The sequence below is a fragment of the Nelumbo nucifera genome, chromosome 7 (assembly GCF_055504915.1).
Source record: "Nelumbo nucifera cultivar China Antique chromosome 7, China Antique-T2T, whole genome shotgun sequence".
In the NCBI taxonomy this organism is placed as follows: Eukaryota; Viridiplantae; Streptophyta; class Magnoliopsida; order Proteales; family Nelumbonaceae; genus Nelumbo; species Nelumbo nucifera.
The window spans coordinates 16,641,150-16,658,394 of NC_142655.1; the positions used below are offsets into that span (position 1 = coordinate 16,641,150).

Sequence of the window (17,245 nt, forward strand, 5' to 3'; positions counted from 1 at the left end):
AAAAAATCATTACTTTCGTTCCATACCAATAAAAGGAAGATAATATGGGATTTGTAGAAAATAAGAACATAAAATTTATTAATACTGAAATTAAATGTTTTGAAATGAACAAGACAATAATTAAAATTCAGAAATTAAAGAACATTAAAAGCAACAATAAAAATAAATAAAAATGATCCAAAATTCGGATCCAGTGGTGGTAGCTGTCTGGGAAGACAAAATACACGCTTTCTCCCTCCGTTCAGCCCTCAAACCCTTCGAGACACCTTAGCCTTGAACCGGACGAATTCATATCTGCAAAACACATAAACAAATAGATATTAAATCTAAAAGATTACCATAATAAAAATAACATAAAATAAAATCAAGTTGATCAAATCCAGTGGCAGTAGTTGCAGATTGGCGGGACTGTTTGCAGGAACCCCTGTTGACAAGATTTGGGCATACTTCCCTTCTACAACCCTTGAACTCCTCATTAAACCTTAGCATTGTGAACTGGGTGAATTGACCAACCCCTTCTCAGGACACCTTGGGTCTAGACCTGTTCATGGGCCGGGCCGGGCCGGGCTCGGGCCGGGCTTATACTCTTTATTAACAGAAAAATATTAGGCCCGAGCCTGAGCCCGGCCCGACCAATGGGCCTACAACTTGGGCCCGAGCCCGGCCCTGATAAAAAGCCCAAAGCCCGAGCCCGAGCCCGAAGCCCGACTTAATAAAAGAAATTCGAATTTTTCCCTATTCAAATGGACATTATCTATTTTAATTCAAATGTTTTTTTTCCCCTATTTAAATGAACAATGGGCCTACAAGTGAATCAACAACCTTCTTAAATCAGAAAAAATTATTCAAATGGACATCACATAGGGTTTTTACTTAGGTTTAACTATAGGTCGGGTCGGGCCGGGCTATTTTGACAAAGCCCGGCTCGAATTTTATGTGGGCTGGGCTTTTTGGCCCGTGGTTAAGCCCGCAGGCCAAAATGCCTGTTCAAGCCCATCCGGGGGTCGGGCCACCCGGCCCATGAATAGGTCTACTTGGGTTCTTTTTATAGAGAAGGAATGATAAGTTTAGGATTAGAGAGAAAAAGAGGGGCGGCAGCTGGGTTTTTGTAGAAATATGGGTGCCCCAGGGTTGAGAATGGAGGGTTAGGATTGTTCTAAGGTGATCCTAAGGCTGAGAAGAGAAGGAGAGTGTTTCCAATATTATGTCGGGCTGAGATTTGATCTCTTAAGATTGAACGATGGAGATTTGGGCGCCTAGGACTAAAAGGTGGTGATTAAAAGGAGTGGGTGGCATCCTAGAATGAGTGGCTGAGATAGAGAGTGAAATAGAGGGTTGAGATCTAGTATGTAAAGGCTAAATGGTGGGGATTAGGAGTTAGGTGGTGCCCTAGGGTTAGAATGCTAAAGAGATGGCACCCTAGAATGGAGGGTGGAGATTAAAAGGTAAAGATCTAAGGGTATGAGAGGTTGTTAAGGCTTGGATGGTTGAGATTAGATATTAGGGAAGAATGGAAGGTGAAGATTTAAAAGTTATGGGCAGTTAGGGTTTGTTAGAGGTGAAAAGAATGAATAGGGAGGCGCCCTAGGGTTTGTTAAGGATAGAGGAGTATGCTAATACAATAAGAGGAGCACCTTTTTAGGTTTAGCAGATAGGAGGCACCCTCCTGTGCTCAGTTTTTCACAGAAACACCCACTCTCTTAGCTAGAATTCACACCAGCTTCCCAAAAACTTCATTTCAGCCCTGAAACTTCCCCAGGATTTGCACAGAGACCTTCAAAGGTCACAATATTAGATTTAAGTGGGAAAATGACATATTTTGACTATTCTAAGGTCTAGGTAACCCTAAAATGATGTCCGTTAAGACATCAAAATACAGAGTTATCAATAATAAAGAAATTGAGAGTAGTCACACAATAAACATCTAGGTCTGTTAACAGTCTTGCAAATGAGTGGGTGAAACAAGGGTAACAAGGAATTCAATGTATTTGGAAAATTATACAGCACAGGGGGACTTGTGCTTGATACTGAATCTCACAATGATAATTAAGTCGAGGCTGACAATCCCTCTACTCCTATATACATTAACTTTTCCTAATAAATAAAATTTTCACCATCATTGATAAAAAAAATGAGTAACCTGGCCAGCAATTCATTATCATTGTTGCTCATGGTAGGCAGCAAATGGGGTTCCAGTGATTCACATACCTACTTTATGCTTCAATAGACATGACAGTTTAAAGTGTTTCTCTTTTCATTCTAGATTGATTTAAAAATTCTAAACATGTAACCTAAAATAATAAAATAATACTTATTTCATAACTATATGAATCATCAAACTCAAATGGTTCCATAGAAACCACCAGTGTTTTGAAAATTCAACCAGTTCTCATAAATCCATCCAGTCCAATTACAGGGCTTCTGAAAAAATGAAAACCGGAATTCTAAAATACTGGAAATATTACTAGGTCGCATTCCAAACAGTCCAACCATCTGATCTGGTCCATGTCTGGCAACATTGGTTGTAAATAATAGCACAGTCATGAAATCAAAAGTGATGACTCCAAACCATTCTCATAAATAAAACTACACAGAATAGATGTTTTTTTTTATGCCCACAGGCCCCACATAGAATAGATAGAGAAGTCTCTTTGTTTGTAGTAACTCCACAAAAATGGTGCAGAAGATACTCCAGATTGTTCCTCTCTAATTGCAATATCCTTGAAGCCTTTATATACAATAAAATAAAATATAAAAAAACAGGAGAAATGATGGATATATCACTTGTCTTATTGATCAATAATAATGTGAAACTTGTTTTATTGGATATGCAAAAATGGACAATTACCATGAACAGAGAATCAGAAAGAATTTATAATATAAAACAATATAGTGCTGATAATATCAGATCAAAATAAAATAAAAGTATGCTCAATGCAATTGTTCAGCCCCTGGATGCATATATCATTTTTTATTGGTAATTGAACCTCTTTATTAATTGCAGAAGAATTTATGGTATAATTCAACCATTCAAACGCAATTCCATGTGTTAGTCAAGCTACATATCCCTTGAATCTCTGTCTTTATTGTTTTTAAGTTGCAATTGTATCCTTCTCCCCAGAAATGATTCCTAAATATAATTCTGTTTTTTGACTCATTGTTTAGCAAAATCATCTTCCATACTAGCAAATTATGAATAAAGAGAGTTCAAGAGATGCTTGTTGATGCTCAAGCATGAATTCCTGGCAAGCAAATTGATGTCATAAGTAATCAGCGTTAGATTCAAGTCAAGGAAAAGATTCCAGGGACGAGAAACAGCAAGCTGGGAATTCATGAGAGAGAGAGAGAGAGAGAGTCTTCATCTATTTATTGGCCTGACATATCCATGAGTCAAACAAGCAAAGAAGTTACATTTTATCAAATACCAAAAATTGAGACATATACACCTTCTTAGTAATTTATCAATTCTTTTCTTCTTACTGAATTCGAGCTACTATCTCTTCTAAAATATTCTTTAATTGGTAGCAGTTAGGCATAAAGCAAGTTGGATTTCAAAATGTCAGCACTACCTAAATGAAGAGTATAGCTGCAGTCCCATTGAAAAGTCTAAGAGGGAGATGTAGCATGTACATATTGGAAAATGAATACTTAATTTGACCCTTCTTAAGAACTGACTCCTGACTAGTAGTTATGGTTAAAGGGATAAAAGAAGCAAAAAAAATTCAATTGTTCTAATGTTTAATGAATGTTTTTCTGGATAATTAGTTTCTCCAAATTCAGAATTTCTTGTTTTCAGTTTTTCCTTCCCCTATGCTTTAAATCATCTAATGCATGTTCCTGTATCTTCTTTTGTTTTGAGTTTTGACACTTAATAGACCAAGTACCTGGAAATTCAGAATTTCAGAGTTCCTCTATATTCCATTTTTTTTCCAATTTTACGATGCATTTCTCTTGTGTATATTCATTTCATTTAAACTTCTCATACGAGCATCCTATCTTCTTGACATATTAATCACAGAAAAATGGTAGGGAGTTGGTGAAAACGTGACAAAGAAATAGTCAAATAGCTAATATTGCTACCAATGTGTGTAAAAAGGAATATTTTGGATAAGTGAAGAAGCTTAAGCAGAGGACCTTTCAGCATAGGTTAGGTCTACAGCACAACATTCTGGCTTATGTTGATCCTCTGGAACTGGAAAACCGAATGAGCTGGAGACAATCATGCAAACCAAACTGGGCTACTACTTATCACGAGTGAACACACTGGTGTTCCGTAGAATCCATACACATGGTGCCACCTTATGCATATAGAAAACTGGTGTATTCACTTGTGACAAGTAGCTCAGCCTGATGTGCATGATTTTGTCTCCTGCCAATCCAGATGACACATAAAGAAAGGACTCAGTAAACATGTATGCATGTGCAAACACATGGGAGAGAAGCGACAGAATTTCTGCAAAGATGCATCTCCTGAAAGTGCTAAAATGCTATGCTGCATGACGCATAGAGACCATCCATCAGTCTAGTCCAAAATCAACTGATCAACTTGACTTGTAGGCCAGGTGCCATCATTTTTTCAATCTCTAATTGGTCTTGAACTAAGAATTCCTGACCCTACACAACTTTCTTTGTTATATGGTAGTAATTTCTTCTCTCTGTAGTTCTAAAGTTCTCCAAGCCTGGAACTAGGATTCCTGAATGAAGAATCCTGCTTTCTCACCCCTGGATCTCTTGTGAACTTTGATTGTAGTGGCTATTCATTGGGTTGTTAGGTAGGACTGGTTTGATGGAAAGCAAGGTTGGTGGCTAGTATTGCTTCAAAAATCTGACTAAGTAGCTTTAAATCTAGGGAAGGTTGGTGGTTAGTGTAGATCTTCAATACCATTTGATCAATCTTTGAAAGCTCTGAGACACTAGATTCTGTCAAAAAGGAATGAAATAACTGAGTCTAGCTAGCCCATTTGAAATAAGAGGAAGCACCGTGTCTTGGTGGAATGACTACCACCTAAGGCCTTGATTAAGAACACCGCATTGAAGTATGAATGCATTAGAATTGGTTTTATAGAGAACTGTTGTAAATCAATACATTACATTCTAGCATGAAAATTACAAAGCACAAGCAAAATACGAAGAAGCTAAATGGAAAAATAGAGAGAGTATCTGCTTTGTTTTTGGACCTCTGATGTATTGCTTTCATCCAGGGTACCACCGATAACTCGGGTTTGGCTTCTATCAAGGCAGAGTCCATGTGCACACCGTTCGCGCATCATGAGGACGTGCCACGCGTTCTTTCTCTCGTGTGCGTCCTTAAAATGTGCGAAATGGATTAAACTCCCGATAGCTTCTATTCGCTCCATTCCACTTTCTGCTCCTATCGTTGGACACACTGAACCGAATCAGGTCTGTTTACTCTCACTCTCTCCCACTCCAACCGGCGACGACCAATAGCCAAGTGGGGTAATGATTTCTGTTTACTAATGATGAAATATCTATACTAATGATGAATATAACTATACTCTCACTTCATCATTAGTATAGATATTTCTGTTTACTCCATTACCCAGGTAGAGTAATGATTTTTGAAGAAATCCTGCTTTATAAGGGGATACAAATACCGTTTAGGAGAAGCAAAATTCAGAGTAAGAAAGATGGAGACCCAAGTGGGGTTCTCTTGCTTTACGTGTCAAGAAAAGTTATATTCATCTATGCTAATGATGAAGTTAACATGAAATACCTTTTGATCCATGTTAAGATGGAGACCCAAGTGGGGTTCTCTTTCCAGTTCGTTAACATGAAATATCTATACTAATGAAAGGGAAGTAGAATTGGTATGAAAAATACCAACAATGGAATGAAACAAAGCGATTGAGATCCGAGACTAGATTGATATCAAAATTAAAGGTTTCTATGATTAATTTTTACGCAACATCATGGAACTGTTAAAAGCAGAGCGCATAACTTGAAAGCTGCTAGCGAATCTAGCAGCTTTGGCCAAGCCCTCAAACTTTTTCTCGGTTTTCTCTTCTTTTCCTCCAGGATTATGTGCCAACATAATATTGTCAAGTTGGAAGACACCGTTAGCGGCGAGATTAGTGTCTGGGGGTACCGGAAGAATTGATTAATTCTACGATGATCGCCTTCCCCTCGTCTTCTCAAAATTTTCAAGCAGTGTGCATCATCGCTCCAATCATGACATATCCACTGCAGAAGAATATTTAAACACACAAATAAATGAGAGAAAAAGCAGGAGAGATTTTAATTGTGTTCAGATAGACAAGGTATACAAGGCTATAAATTGACTACATATATAAAAGAATGAACGGAAAATAATTATAAATATAAAAAATTAACTGCATATAGATGAGGTATCCTCCCATGTAATGCTCCACACCTGTAAATAGCAATATCAGAGAGCTAATTAACGATCCAGCAGTCCAGTCCTAATTAATTAAACTGGGTGCGACACTAGCAAGTAGATAGCAGAAGTTGATAGATAGGAGGTGGGTTAATTACTTATGAGGATAGGAGGGTGCGTCTTGTATGACGTGAGGGAGATCAAAGTTAATGGCATTGATACAAGAGTACTGGAAGTGATCATACTGAGCGTGGCTCCTCTTCCACCACCACTGAGTTGAGACTCAAGAATTTCTCCATGGCCGGTTATGGTAGAGTGGTGTGACACTTCCCACTCTTCTCCAGTTACCGGTAGTGGCTGTTGGTCGCCGCCGGTTAGAGAGGGAGAGAGTGAGAGTGAATATGTCTGATTCAGTTCGGTGTGTCTGGTGAGAAAGAAAATGGAACAAGTAAAAGCTAACGGTAGGGGTGCTCACGGTTCGATTAATCGAACCGTGGGGTATTTTTTCAAATCGAATTGATTTGATCGGTTTTTTAAATATGCAAACCCAAATCGAACCGATGCAATCGGTTAACCGGTTCATTGGTTAACTGATGGATCGATTAACCGCAGTTTGATTTTTCGGGGTTTTTTTTTTATACACTTAAAATTAAAAAGAAAAAAGAAAACTAAAACTGGTGTCGGCTGGCTGGTGCCGTTGCTTGTTTTCAGTGCCGGTGGTTGCTGACAAGTATCGCCTGAATGATGGCCTGAGAGGTGGTACCACTGGCGCCTGGCGGAGACACAGAGAAGAGAGGTGAGAGACAGAGAAGAGAGCTGAGAGAGTGGGAGAGTTGGTGCTTGCTTGCTGGATTGGTTGGGCACTTGGACCATTCGTGCTTGCTTGCCAGTGAGGTGGCGATCGTCGTTGTCGTGCTGCCCTGCTGGTGGTTGGCGCAGGCCGCGTGGCCTCTGGAGTGGAAGAGAACTAAGAGAGTGAGAGAAGAAAATACTGAGAACTGAGAAGAAGAAAAGGAGAGAAGAAAAAACTGAGAAAAACAGAAGATTGGCAGTCTAGCACTATGGCGGAGGCAGATTGCCGAACTTTCAATTGAAACTTGAAAGGTTCAAGTTTCAATTTTTTTTTTTTTAAATCTGATCCTTAAGGCTAAAAGTTTCTTAGACTCATAGACTGCAGCTAATAAATTGGTACGTTAGGCGAGGCGCTGAATAAATGAAAATCTTTTATTCGATTTAAAAAAAACTAAAAAATATTATATAATATATATAACATTATATTATTTATATAAATATATATTATTGGTTCGATTAACTGTCTGTTTTTTTGAATGATTAAGCGAAACTATCGGTTCTTTAAGAACACTGAATCAACCGATTTGATTAATAGATTTTTTGGTTTGATTTCAATCGATTTTTTTAGTCACCCCTAGTTAACTGTCACGGGGTAGTTCTACAGCGGAAGAAATTCGTGCGGCATCCTGGCCAAGGCAGGCCAGGACAAGCCTTTATGTGTTTAGAGGCTAGGAGTTACCCGATGGGATGGCTCCACCAAAGTCAGTAGCACTGGATCATGACATCAAGTCCAATGACCGGGGCACTCTCCTGGCTCAGACCGGTCCATGGGAGGCGCCGCTTACGTGCTAAAGGGGGACAACCATAATGGAAGGCAACCATGCGCCGATGAGGTGACTTGGCACCGATGTGAAGGGTCTCCTGTATGCCGATGATGACAGGCACCTGTGTGCCATGAAGATAGGCAACCGCTTGGGCCGAAACACACCCATGCGGTAGGGGCAACGGGATAGCTCAATCAGCTTGGGCAAGGGGCTGGCGAGGTGAAGGGACATGCTTGAGCCAGGCCTGCATGCCAAGCCCCCCTTGAGTATCGGTAGCGCAGTGCCGGTCCAACACTGTCCCCATGGGCAAGTGTGCGCCCATGAGGAACCCTGGTAGCCATGCTAGCCGTTAACTAGGGCCGCCCCGCAAGGGGATGAAGGTCTAGGAGTGCCAAGGTTAGGCACCCAAGGAGGTCGACCACCCCTCCTCAAAGTGTACGTTAAGCTTTTGGTGGTCTGCCTAAAGATGACATCAGTTCTCCCAAAAATCTTACAGGCGAAAATGACGGGCATGTCCCTAACGTAAACCTGCCAAGCGTAGGCAAGGCTAAGCCTGTTTTGAACCGTAACAGGCTCCCCCACTCAATTCATTGTCGTCCTTGACAATGATTCCTTCCGTGAATGGGTGTTTGAGTCCCGCGCCATCCACTCTTCGGCCAGTTCCAGGGCTCGCCTGGCCAACTCGGGTCTTGCCTATATTGGTGTCTATTTATGGGGACGGAACCATTTCACCATGCCGGCCTGCTTGGACTTCACCCCCAGTGTCAAGGTTACTCAAACCGCGCAATGGCTATGCCGTTGAACTGTGAAAGAAGGGCCCTCAAAGAAATATGTGTGGTGCTTCGCGGAGGTCCGCCCCATGTATCCTCTTACCTCAAGGCTCAACCGTCTTCTTGGTAGCCTTTCAGTGATGCTACCGAACACGTTGATAGGTCTACTCCTGCTGTTGGCGATGGATGCTGGGTGTACCCTTTCACCATGCTGGTCTGCAGTCTTCACCTCGCCCTATGTGGGTTACTCAAACCTAGACATGGCTTATGCTCTCACGGCCCTCGAAACTACGCTTCACCTCACTGGTTCGGGCTACATGTTCGCTCCGAGGGGGCCCCACTACTGCTGCCTCAAGGAGATCTGACCGCTTCAAACGCGAGTGTGGCAACTTTTACCCATGAGTTGCCGAACATGCACTCGCCTTGTGATGAGCCTCTGCTACTGCAAGTGTTCCACCTGAAAACTGAGCATGTCCACCTGATACTTTGCCGGTGTAGGGCCGCCATGCTCCAATGGCTAGCGCAACCACATTCCTAACAAGGCCCACGCATCTGCCCCCGCATGAGGACAACAACCAATGCGTCTGCAACCGCAAGGGAAGCTGTTTTAGGGTCATTGGAATGGGAACGCGAACATTGAACGGCCTCTTGCTAGGCCTGATGAACAATCTGCTCGAGTAGTGTACCCACAATCCTGTCAAGGCTCACGCGTCTACCACCGCATGAGGACAACGACCATCGCGTCGGCAACCACAAGGGAAGCTGTTTTAATGTCATTGGAATGGGGACATGAACTATGAAATGGCCTCTTGCCAGGCCTGATCTGAATTCTGCTCGATCTTGGGTGGAAGTGCCTAGGGACTGCACCCCACAAAATGCTGCTTGTCGAAATGACCGCTTCAACTGGCTCTGGGCTAATCTGTTGAAAACCAACTGCGGCTGCAATTGGCCAACTTGCTCTAATACCAACTATCACGGGGGTAGTTCTACAGCGGAAGAAACCCGTGTGGCATCCTGGCCAAGGCAGGCCAGGACAAGCCTTTATGCGCTTAGAGGCTAGGAATTGCCTGATGGGATGGCTCCACCAAAGTCAGTAGCATTGGATCATGACCTCAAGTCCAATGGCCGGGGCACTCTCCTGGCTCAGACCGGTCCATGGGAGGCGCCGCTTACGTGCTAAAGGGGGACAACCATAATGGAAGGCGACCATGCGCCGATGAGGTGACTTGGCACCGATGTGAAGGGTCTCCTGTATGCCGATGATGACAGGCACCTGTGTGCCATGAAGATAGGCAACCGCTTGGGCCGAAACATACCCGTGCGGTAGGGGCAACGGGATAGCTCAATCAGCTTGGGCAAGGGGCTGGCGAGGTGAAGGGACATGCTTGAGCCAGGCCCGCATGCCAAGCCCCCCTTGAGTATCGGTAGTGTAGTGCCGGTCCAACACTGTCCCCATGAGCAAGTGTGCGCCCATGAGGAACCCTGGTAGCCATGCTAGCTGTTAACCAGGGCCGCCCTGCAAGGGGATGAAGGTCTAGGAGTGCCAAGGTTAGGCACCCAAGGAGGTCGACCACCCCTCCTCAAAGAGTACGCTAAGCTTTTGGTGGTCTGCCTGAAGATGACATCAGTTCTCCAAGAAATCTTACAGGCGAAAATGACGAGCATGTCCCTAACATAAGCCTGCCAAACATAGGCAAGGCTAAGCCTGTTTTGAACCGTAACATAACGACATTTAATCCTTGTCACACGTTTCAATCGCACGCATGAAACAAAAATCTGTGGCGCGTCCTCTTGCTACACAAACGATGCGCGCATGGACTCTGTCCTGATAAAAGCCGAAATCCGATAACTCCAGCTATGATGGGAAGAAGATGAAAAAAATCAGACAACAAATAATAAAAAGAGCCTCAGACAAGAGAAATGGGAGGGTAGTTCGAATGATCTCCCAAATCATTCCAAAATAGGGGCCTTTGAGATTTTGTCTTTTAGTGCCGGTTCAACCAAACAATTCAAACTTAACGTGAATTTGCCGTTATTGGCATGTTAGAGAAATCAAAATGACCGACGTGTGCACCTCCTGTTCGAGGGCGCACACTTCCCATGGTGCGAATTCGAAAAGGTTTATATATATATATATATATATACCTCAACTTTTTGGAGAAAGCATGTCAAAAGTTGGTTGTTCACATTTTCAAAGAGAAAACTCATTCTTCATATTTTGCTTTTAATTATATTTAAATTTTTTAAATAGGACATGTGGCACTCTAAGATAGGTAGCATACATTTAATAATAGTTCTTTAGAAATATATGAGGATTGGGAAACTCTAATTCTCATCCATTCCTAAAAAAATGCAGGAAATGTAGAAGTGGTTGTCCACAACCATTTTTTCCTACAATCACTTTAAATCTACGGTCTACAATTTCAATAGTTAGTTTTATTTGAATTTTAAATATAAATATAATTATTAAATAAATAGTGAAACTCAAATAAAATCTTCTAAAAAGCTCAAATAAAATAATATTACTATAAAAAAAAATTAAAAACCAAAAGGATACATATGTGTGATTGCCCCATAACAGAGTTACATATTAGATAAAATATGGTAAGCCTCTTAAATCAAATAAAAATCTATCAAAACAACAAATGAAAAACCTAACCTAAATTTCCATATCAATACCCATACTTTGGCTCGAGGGACAATTTGGTCCCCGAACTTTCAAAATGTGACAATCTAGTACCTGTTGTTAACCAGTTCGTTAATCAGCTGTTAAGTGACATTTGAAAAGTTCAAAATGCCCTTCGAATGACATCTAATTCTCTTTATGAACCTTCCAAACATTGACAAAAAATACTGAACAATCCCAAATCTTAGCATCTTCTATTTAAAAAAGTTTGCGATTGTTTAGAAGAATCTAGAATTTGGGACTTTTCGTTTTATTATTAATGTTTGGATGGTTGATAAAGAGAATTAGATGACATTTTTGACTTTTTACTAGACTTATTATATGATTACCAGACTTGTTAACAACAAGTACTAGATTCTCACATTTTGAAAGTTCATATGCTGGATTGTCACATTTTGCAAATTCAGATATTAAACTGTCACACTTTAAAGTTTGGAGACCAAATTATCACTCGAGCCAAAATACAATACTGATCAAGAAAATAATCCATATAAGTGGTCCCGTAGTGAGTACGGGAGTCATGCTTAGTGAGAAAAGGAAAACAGATCAAAATAACAATCCCACGTCAAAATTTATCTTTCGGTCTTAACAAGTAACACGTGTGATACCCAAGTGTATTATTAGTCCGTCACTACGACGTGTATTATTTGTCCGTCACTCCGTCTGAGTAGAGACGGATCTGCTCCTCACAAATGGCGCCTCATGCATATCCACCGTGCAAATGAGAACATCTCCCGTAAAAGATAGTTAATGTTATTTTTATTAATAATAATAATGGACGCCTCACAATATTCGCTACTTGTTTGTTAGCAAACGGCAAACGGCAATTGCCACGTGATGTAGTTCCACACTGCCACTGCTGTTCAGTTGAGCTCCTACAGGCTACAAGAGGAAGAGGATTTTGAAGTGTGCAGCCAATGACCCCCCTTCCTCCATACGCTTCTGCTTCCACTGCTTAATCGAAATCTCGTCTTCGTCATTCCCCTTCTCATCCTCACTACCCATTTAATGGGTGGAAGTGGAATATCTCAATTGCTGCACAACTTCCTCAAAAATGGACGCAGGCCAGCTTCTCTTTCTGTTGAAGACGCGTTGCTTTTATTCGATCAGATGATTCGCCTGCGACCCTTCCCGCCGGTGTGGGCTTTTGATAAACTTTTGGCTTCTCTTGGGAAAGCGAAGCTTTATACAACAGCTATTTCTCTGTATAGAAAGATGGGTTCTTTACCAATCCGTCCCACTCTCTATACTCTGAACATGGTAATGAATTTCTTCTGCCACTCGAATCGAGCCGATTTGGGCTTCTCTGTACTTGGAATCATCCTGAAACGAGGCTATGAACCAGATGTTGTGACTTTTAATACCATGATTAGGGGACTCTGTGCTGGACATGAGATCGCCCAGGCGATGGAGTTGTTCTACAAGATTGTAGACAAAGGTTACCAATACAACGAGGTCACTTATGGAATCATCATTAATGGGCTTTGCAAGACTCGAAACACCTGCAGGGCTCTTGGAATCCTCAGAGAGATGGAGAAAAAGGGTCAGTGTAAACCTGACTTACCCATATATAGCACAATCATTGATGGTTTGTGCAAAGAGGGACTGGTAAACGACGCCCTGAACCTCTTCTCAGAAATGAAAGAAAAATACATATCACCTAATGTTATCACCTACAGCTCTTTAATTTATGGACTCTGCAATCTTGGCCGGTGGAAAGAAGCTTCAAACTTTTTTAACGACATGGTGGACCGTGGAGTCTCACCAAACGTTGTGACATACAACATTTTGGTGGATGCTTTGGCCAGAGAAGGTTTGATTAGTGAAGCACGTGCTGTATTTGAAGTAATGCTGCAAAAGGGAGAGAAGCCTAATCTTATCACTTACAATTCATTGATTCATGGCCTATGCCATTCAGGCCTGTGGGAAGAAGCCACGAGGTTGTTAAATGAAATGAAAGAAAAATGCATCTCACCTGATGTTGTCACCTACAGCTCTTTAATTTATGGTCTTTGCAATCTTGGCCGGTGGAAAGAAGCTTTAAGCATTCTTAAGGACATGATGGACTGTGGAATCTCTCCAGACATCGTGACCTACAACATTTTGGTGGATGCTTTGGCCAAAGATGGGAGGATTAGTGAAGCACGTGCTGTGTTTGAAGTAATGCTGCAAAAGGGAGAGAAGCCTAATAGTATCACTTACAATGCTTTGATTCATGGCATGTGTCTTTCAGAGATGTGGGAAGAAGCCATGAAGTCGTTAAATGAAATGGTGGAACGAGGACTCTCACCCAATATTGTGACCTACAATTCGTTGTTGGATGCTCTTTGCAAGAAAGGAATGGCTACAAAAGCACAAGAGCTATTAGAAGTAATGATTCAAGCAGGGGTGGAGCCTGACATTATAACATACACTGCATTGATAGATGGATACTGTTTATACGGTAAAATGAATAAAGCAGAAGCAATCTTAGCTTCCATGTTGGGTAGAGGTCTTGAGCCTAATATATTTACCTATACCGTGTTAATTAACGGCTATTGCAAAAGCAGGAGAATAGAGAAGGCAGTGCAGCTCCACAGTGAAATGTGTCAGAGAGGATTGATGCCTAATTCTGTTACTTACAACACTCTCATAGATGGATTATGCCAAGTGGGCTTGCTGAATGAAGCTGAAAATTTGTTGATGAAAATGGAAGAGATGGGGTGTTCTCCAAATGCTTGCACTTTCAATGTCATAGTACGTGGATTTCTCCAAAAACATGAGATAGATAAGTCATTCCAACTTCTTAATGAAATGGCTAAGAGAGGATTCTTACCAGATTCAATGACTACATCAATAATTATGGATTTGATTGCAAAAGATGGGCTGGATCATAAATCCCTTCAAATGCTTCGTGCATTTTTGCAATATGATAATTGAAAAGGGGTCTTGGGAGAGTGGGCTGGACAGGAGTCACAGGACCTAACCTTTGGCATTTTATTGCATGAAATGACTTCTCCATATTCAAGCCCATGTTGTAATGCTTGTTAGCCCTACTCTACCTGGAAGACCAAAAGAATATAAAACATCAAAGAAAAGAAGATGCTGACAGTTCTGTTACCTTGATAACAGGTTGACAACACCTGTGAACTGCTGCCTGAGTCAAACGGTTTAATGGTTAAATTGCTTGGGTCAGCTGTTCTTTAACTGAATCAACAGTTTTTTTGTGTAAAAGCGGGTTAGGTAAAAAATAGGACCGGTAATATGATCAATTCCCATATGAATGATTCAACCGCTCAGGTCAATGGCTAACCAAAAAGCCTAAAAGCCCTTTTCTCGCTTGCCAAGGCTTAGCCCTTGTATTGGTAGAGGCTTATGCCTTTAAGCCTCTAGCTTTGTGTTGTGCAAGGCTTGAGGCTTAAATAAGGACATTTTTGGGGAACATTGTTAATGGAAGTTGGTATTAAATTTAAATTAATACATGTAATTTTTAAGTAGTAATTAATCGAAGTTTTGTTAATCATGAAAATGAGGCAAAAGCTCCAAAATAAGTCAAAGGGACCATTTGATAATGACTGAAGTTGCTGAATCTGAAAGACTTATTGCGAACTTTAAAATTCTCGATTAGTACCTTGTATTTTGTGCCTAATGATACTTTCATCCCCGAACTTTAAAATGTAACAATTCAGTACTCAAACTTTCAAAATGTGCCAATTTAGTATCTATCGTTAACCAGCCGTTAAGTGAGACTTAAAAAAGACACAAATGCCCTTCGAGTGTCATCTAATTTTCTTTATCAACTATTCAAATGTTGACAAAAAATGAATAGTCCCAAATCCTTGCATCGTTTATTCAAGAAAGTTGGAGTCAACACGCCCACTGACATGTGATGCCAACTTTCTTAAATAGAAGAGGAAATGATTTGGGACTGTTCATTTTGTGTCAATGTTTGGATGATTAATAAAAAAAATTAGATGACACTCGAAGGGCTTTTGTGTCTTTGCAAATACCACTTAATGGTTGGTTAACTACTTAACGGTAGGTACTAAATTAGCATATTTTGAAAGTTTGGATACATAATTGTCACATTTTAAAGTTCGGGGGACCAAAGTGGTACTAGGCCCAAAGTACAGGGTACTAATTGGGAAATTTTCCTTGTCTTTTAGTTAAAATATTTAAATGGTAAAACTTTCAATGGTATAGTAATCTACCCAACTTCAAGGGGCCTACAACCTCCTTAAAAGCTTATTCACTAAGACTATGTTTGGTTTAAAGGAAAAAGTAGGGAAAAGAAGGGAAAGGCAAGGAAACCTTTACAAACTTTGTATAGGTTTTCATACATTTCCCTACCTTTTCCTTCAAACCAAACTGCCTAAAAGATAAAGCAATAAAATCTTTCTAGTTCAGCATCTTCAATTGTTATCAAACAACCCTTAAGTTACTTCATCCAAATAGGGGTGTCAATCGATCGGTTTTGGATTGGATCCAATTCGATCCAAACCTTATCAAAACGGATTTGAATGAAGCGTTATAATTATTGGATTGGCCAAATCTAAAATAAATTGGTCTATATTCGTATTGGTCCGAATTGGATCTAAACCAAATTTCCAATAATCCAATCATGAGGCCAAACCCTTGTCCAATTTGAAAGCAACCAAAACTGAAGCCAATATAAAATCACTTTATGAGAGTGCTTTTACGAAAGTAATTTTATGAAAAGTAATTTTACGAAAGCACTTTTACCAAAAAAACTTTTATGAAAGTATTTTTATAAGCACACTTCTACGGAAGTACTTTTACAAAATAACTTTGACGAAAGTACTTTTATGAAAACACTTTTACAAAAGTGCTTTTTCAATGCCAAAAGGGTATATTTTTGTAATTTTAAGATTTTTTCATTTTAATATATTTTTGTAATTTTTATATGTTTTGTTTTTTGTATAATTTTTTATATTCCATTGGGTTTGGATTGTAGGGGTGGATTCGAGCCGAGCCGAGCCGAATACTCGGTTATTCGAGCTTGGCTCACTGAAACTGTGTAAGGCTCGAGCTCGAGCTCAATTCTAGCTAGAGATTTGAGCTTGAGCACGAGCTCGGTTCAAAGCTTGCAAGTTCAAACTCAACAACAAGCCAATTTTTTTTTTCTAAAAAATAAAATGTATACATATAAAAATATATTTTTTATTTTACATACAAAAAAATAAGGATTATAAAAATTATTTAACATTATTCATAAAAAATAAAAATATTATTATATAATAAAAATTATTTATTACATATATTTATATTTATATGTATATGTATGTATATAATAAAAAAATACTTATTTATTATACTAGCCTCGTGAGCCTCACGAGCCAAGCTTTACTAGGCTCGAGCTCGGCTCGATTAGCAAACAAGCCTATATATCAAGCTCGAGCTCGGCTCGATTAGCAAACAAGCCTATATATCAAGCTCAAGCTCGACTCAAAGCTCAGTTTAAACCGAGTCGAGTCGAGCTTTTTACGGGCTAAGCTCGAATATCTCGTAAGAAGCTCAACTCATGGCCACCCCTATTAGATTGGATCCAATCCAATCCATTTACATTTTAATGCATTGGATTGGATTTGATTTATATTGGATTTGGACTGGATTGGGTCCAGTCCACTTGTAAGTGGTTTCACATTGGACTGGATCTGGTTGGATCAAATCCAGTCCAATTGACACATCTACATCCAAATAACCTCTTATGGACTTTGTAGTTAAAATTAAAAGTCTAAAACAAAGCAATGGAATTGCAAAACATCTTTTGATCAATAATGGAACTACAAATAATATAAACCAACTTAGATGCTTTTAG

At 40.1% G+C, this 17,245-nt stretch overlaps 1 protein-coding gene and 1 long non-coding RNA gene across 2 annotated transcripts; one reads left to right on the forward strand and one right to left on the reverse strand.

Annotated features, from left to right (window-relative positions):
• Positions 1-5,037: 5,037 nt before the first annotated feature.
• Positions 5,038-7,477, reverse strand: LOC104607822 (uncharacterized). The gene is made up of 3 exons (XR_016078863.1): positions 6,514-7,477; positions 6,352-6,391; positions 5,038-6,201 (listed from the first exon to the last, which is right to left on the reverse strand). It is a non-coding gene; the product is annotated as an uncharacterized LOC104607822 (long non-coding RNA).
• A 4,537-nt stretch (positions 7,478-12,014) lies between these two features.
• On the forward strand, positions 12,015-14,731 carry LOC104607823 (uncharacterized). The gene has a single exon (XM_010273550.3). It carries the CDS (start codon positions 12,436-12,438, stop codon positions 14,344-14,346), a length of 1,911 nt encoding a protein of 636 aa, XP_010271852.1. The 5' UTR covers positions 12,015-12,435; the 3' UTR covers positions 14,347-14,731.
• Positions 14,732-17,245: the final 2,514 nt, after the last annotated feature.

Bases quoted from the DNA above. Each gene is read 5' to 3' on its own strand.
- LOC104607823 (XM_010273550.3), top strand. From the start codon at position 12,436: ATGGGTGGAAGTGGAATATCTCAATTGCTGCACAACTTCCTCAAAAAT.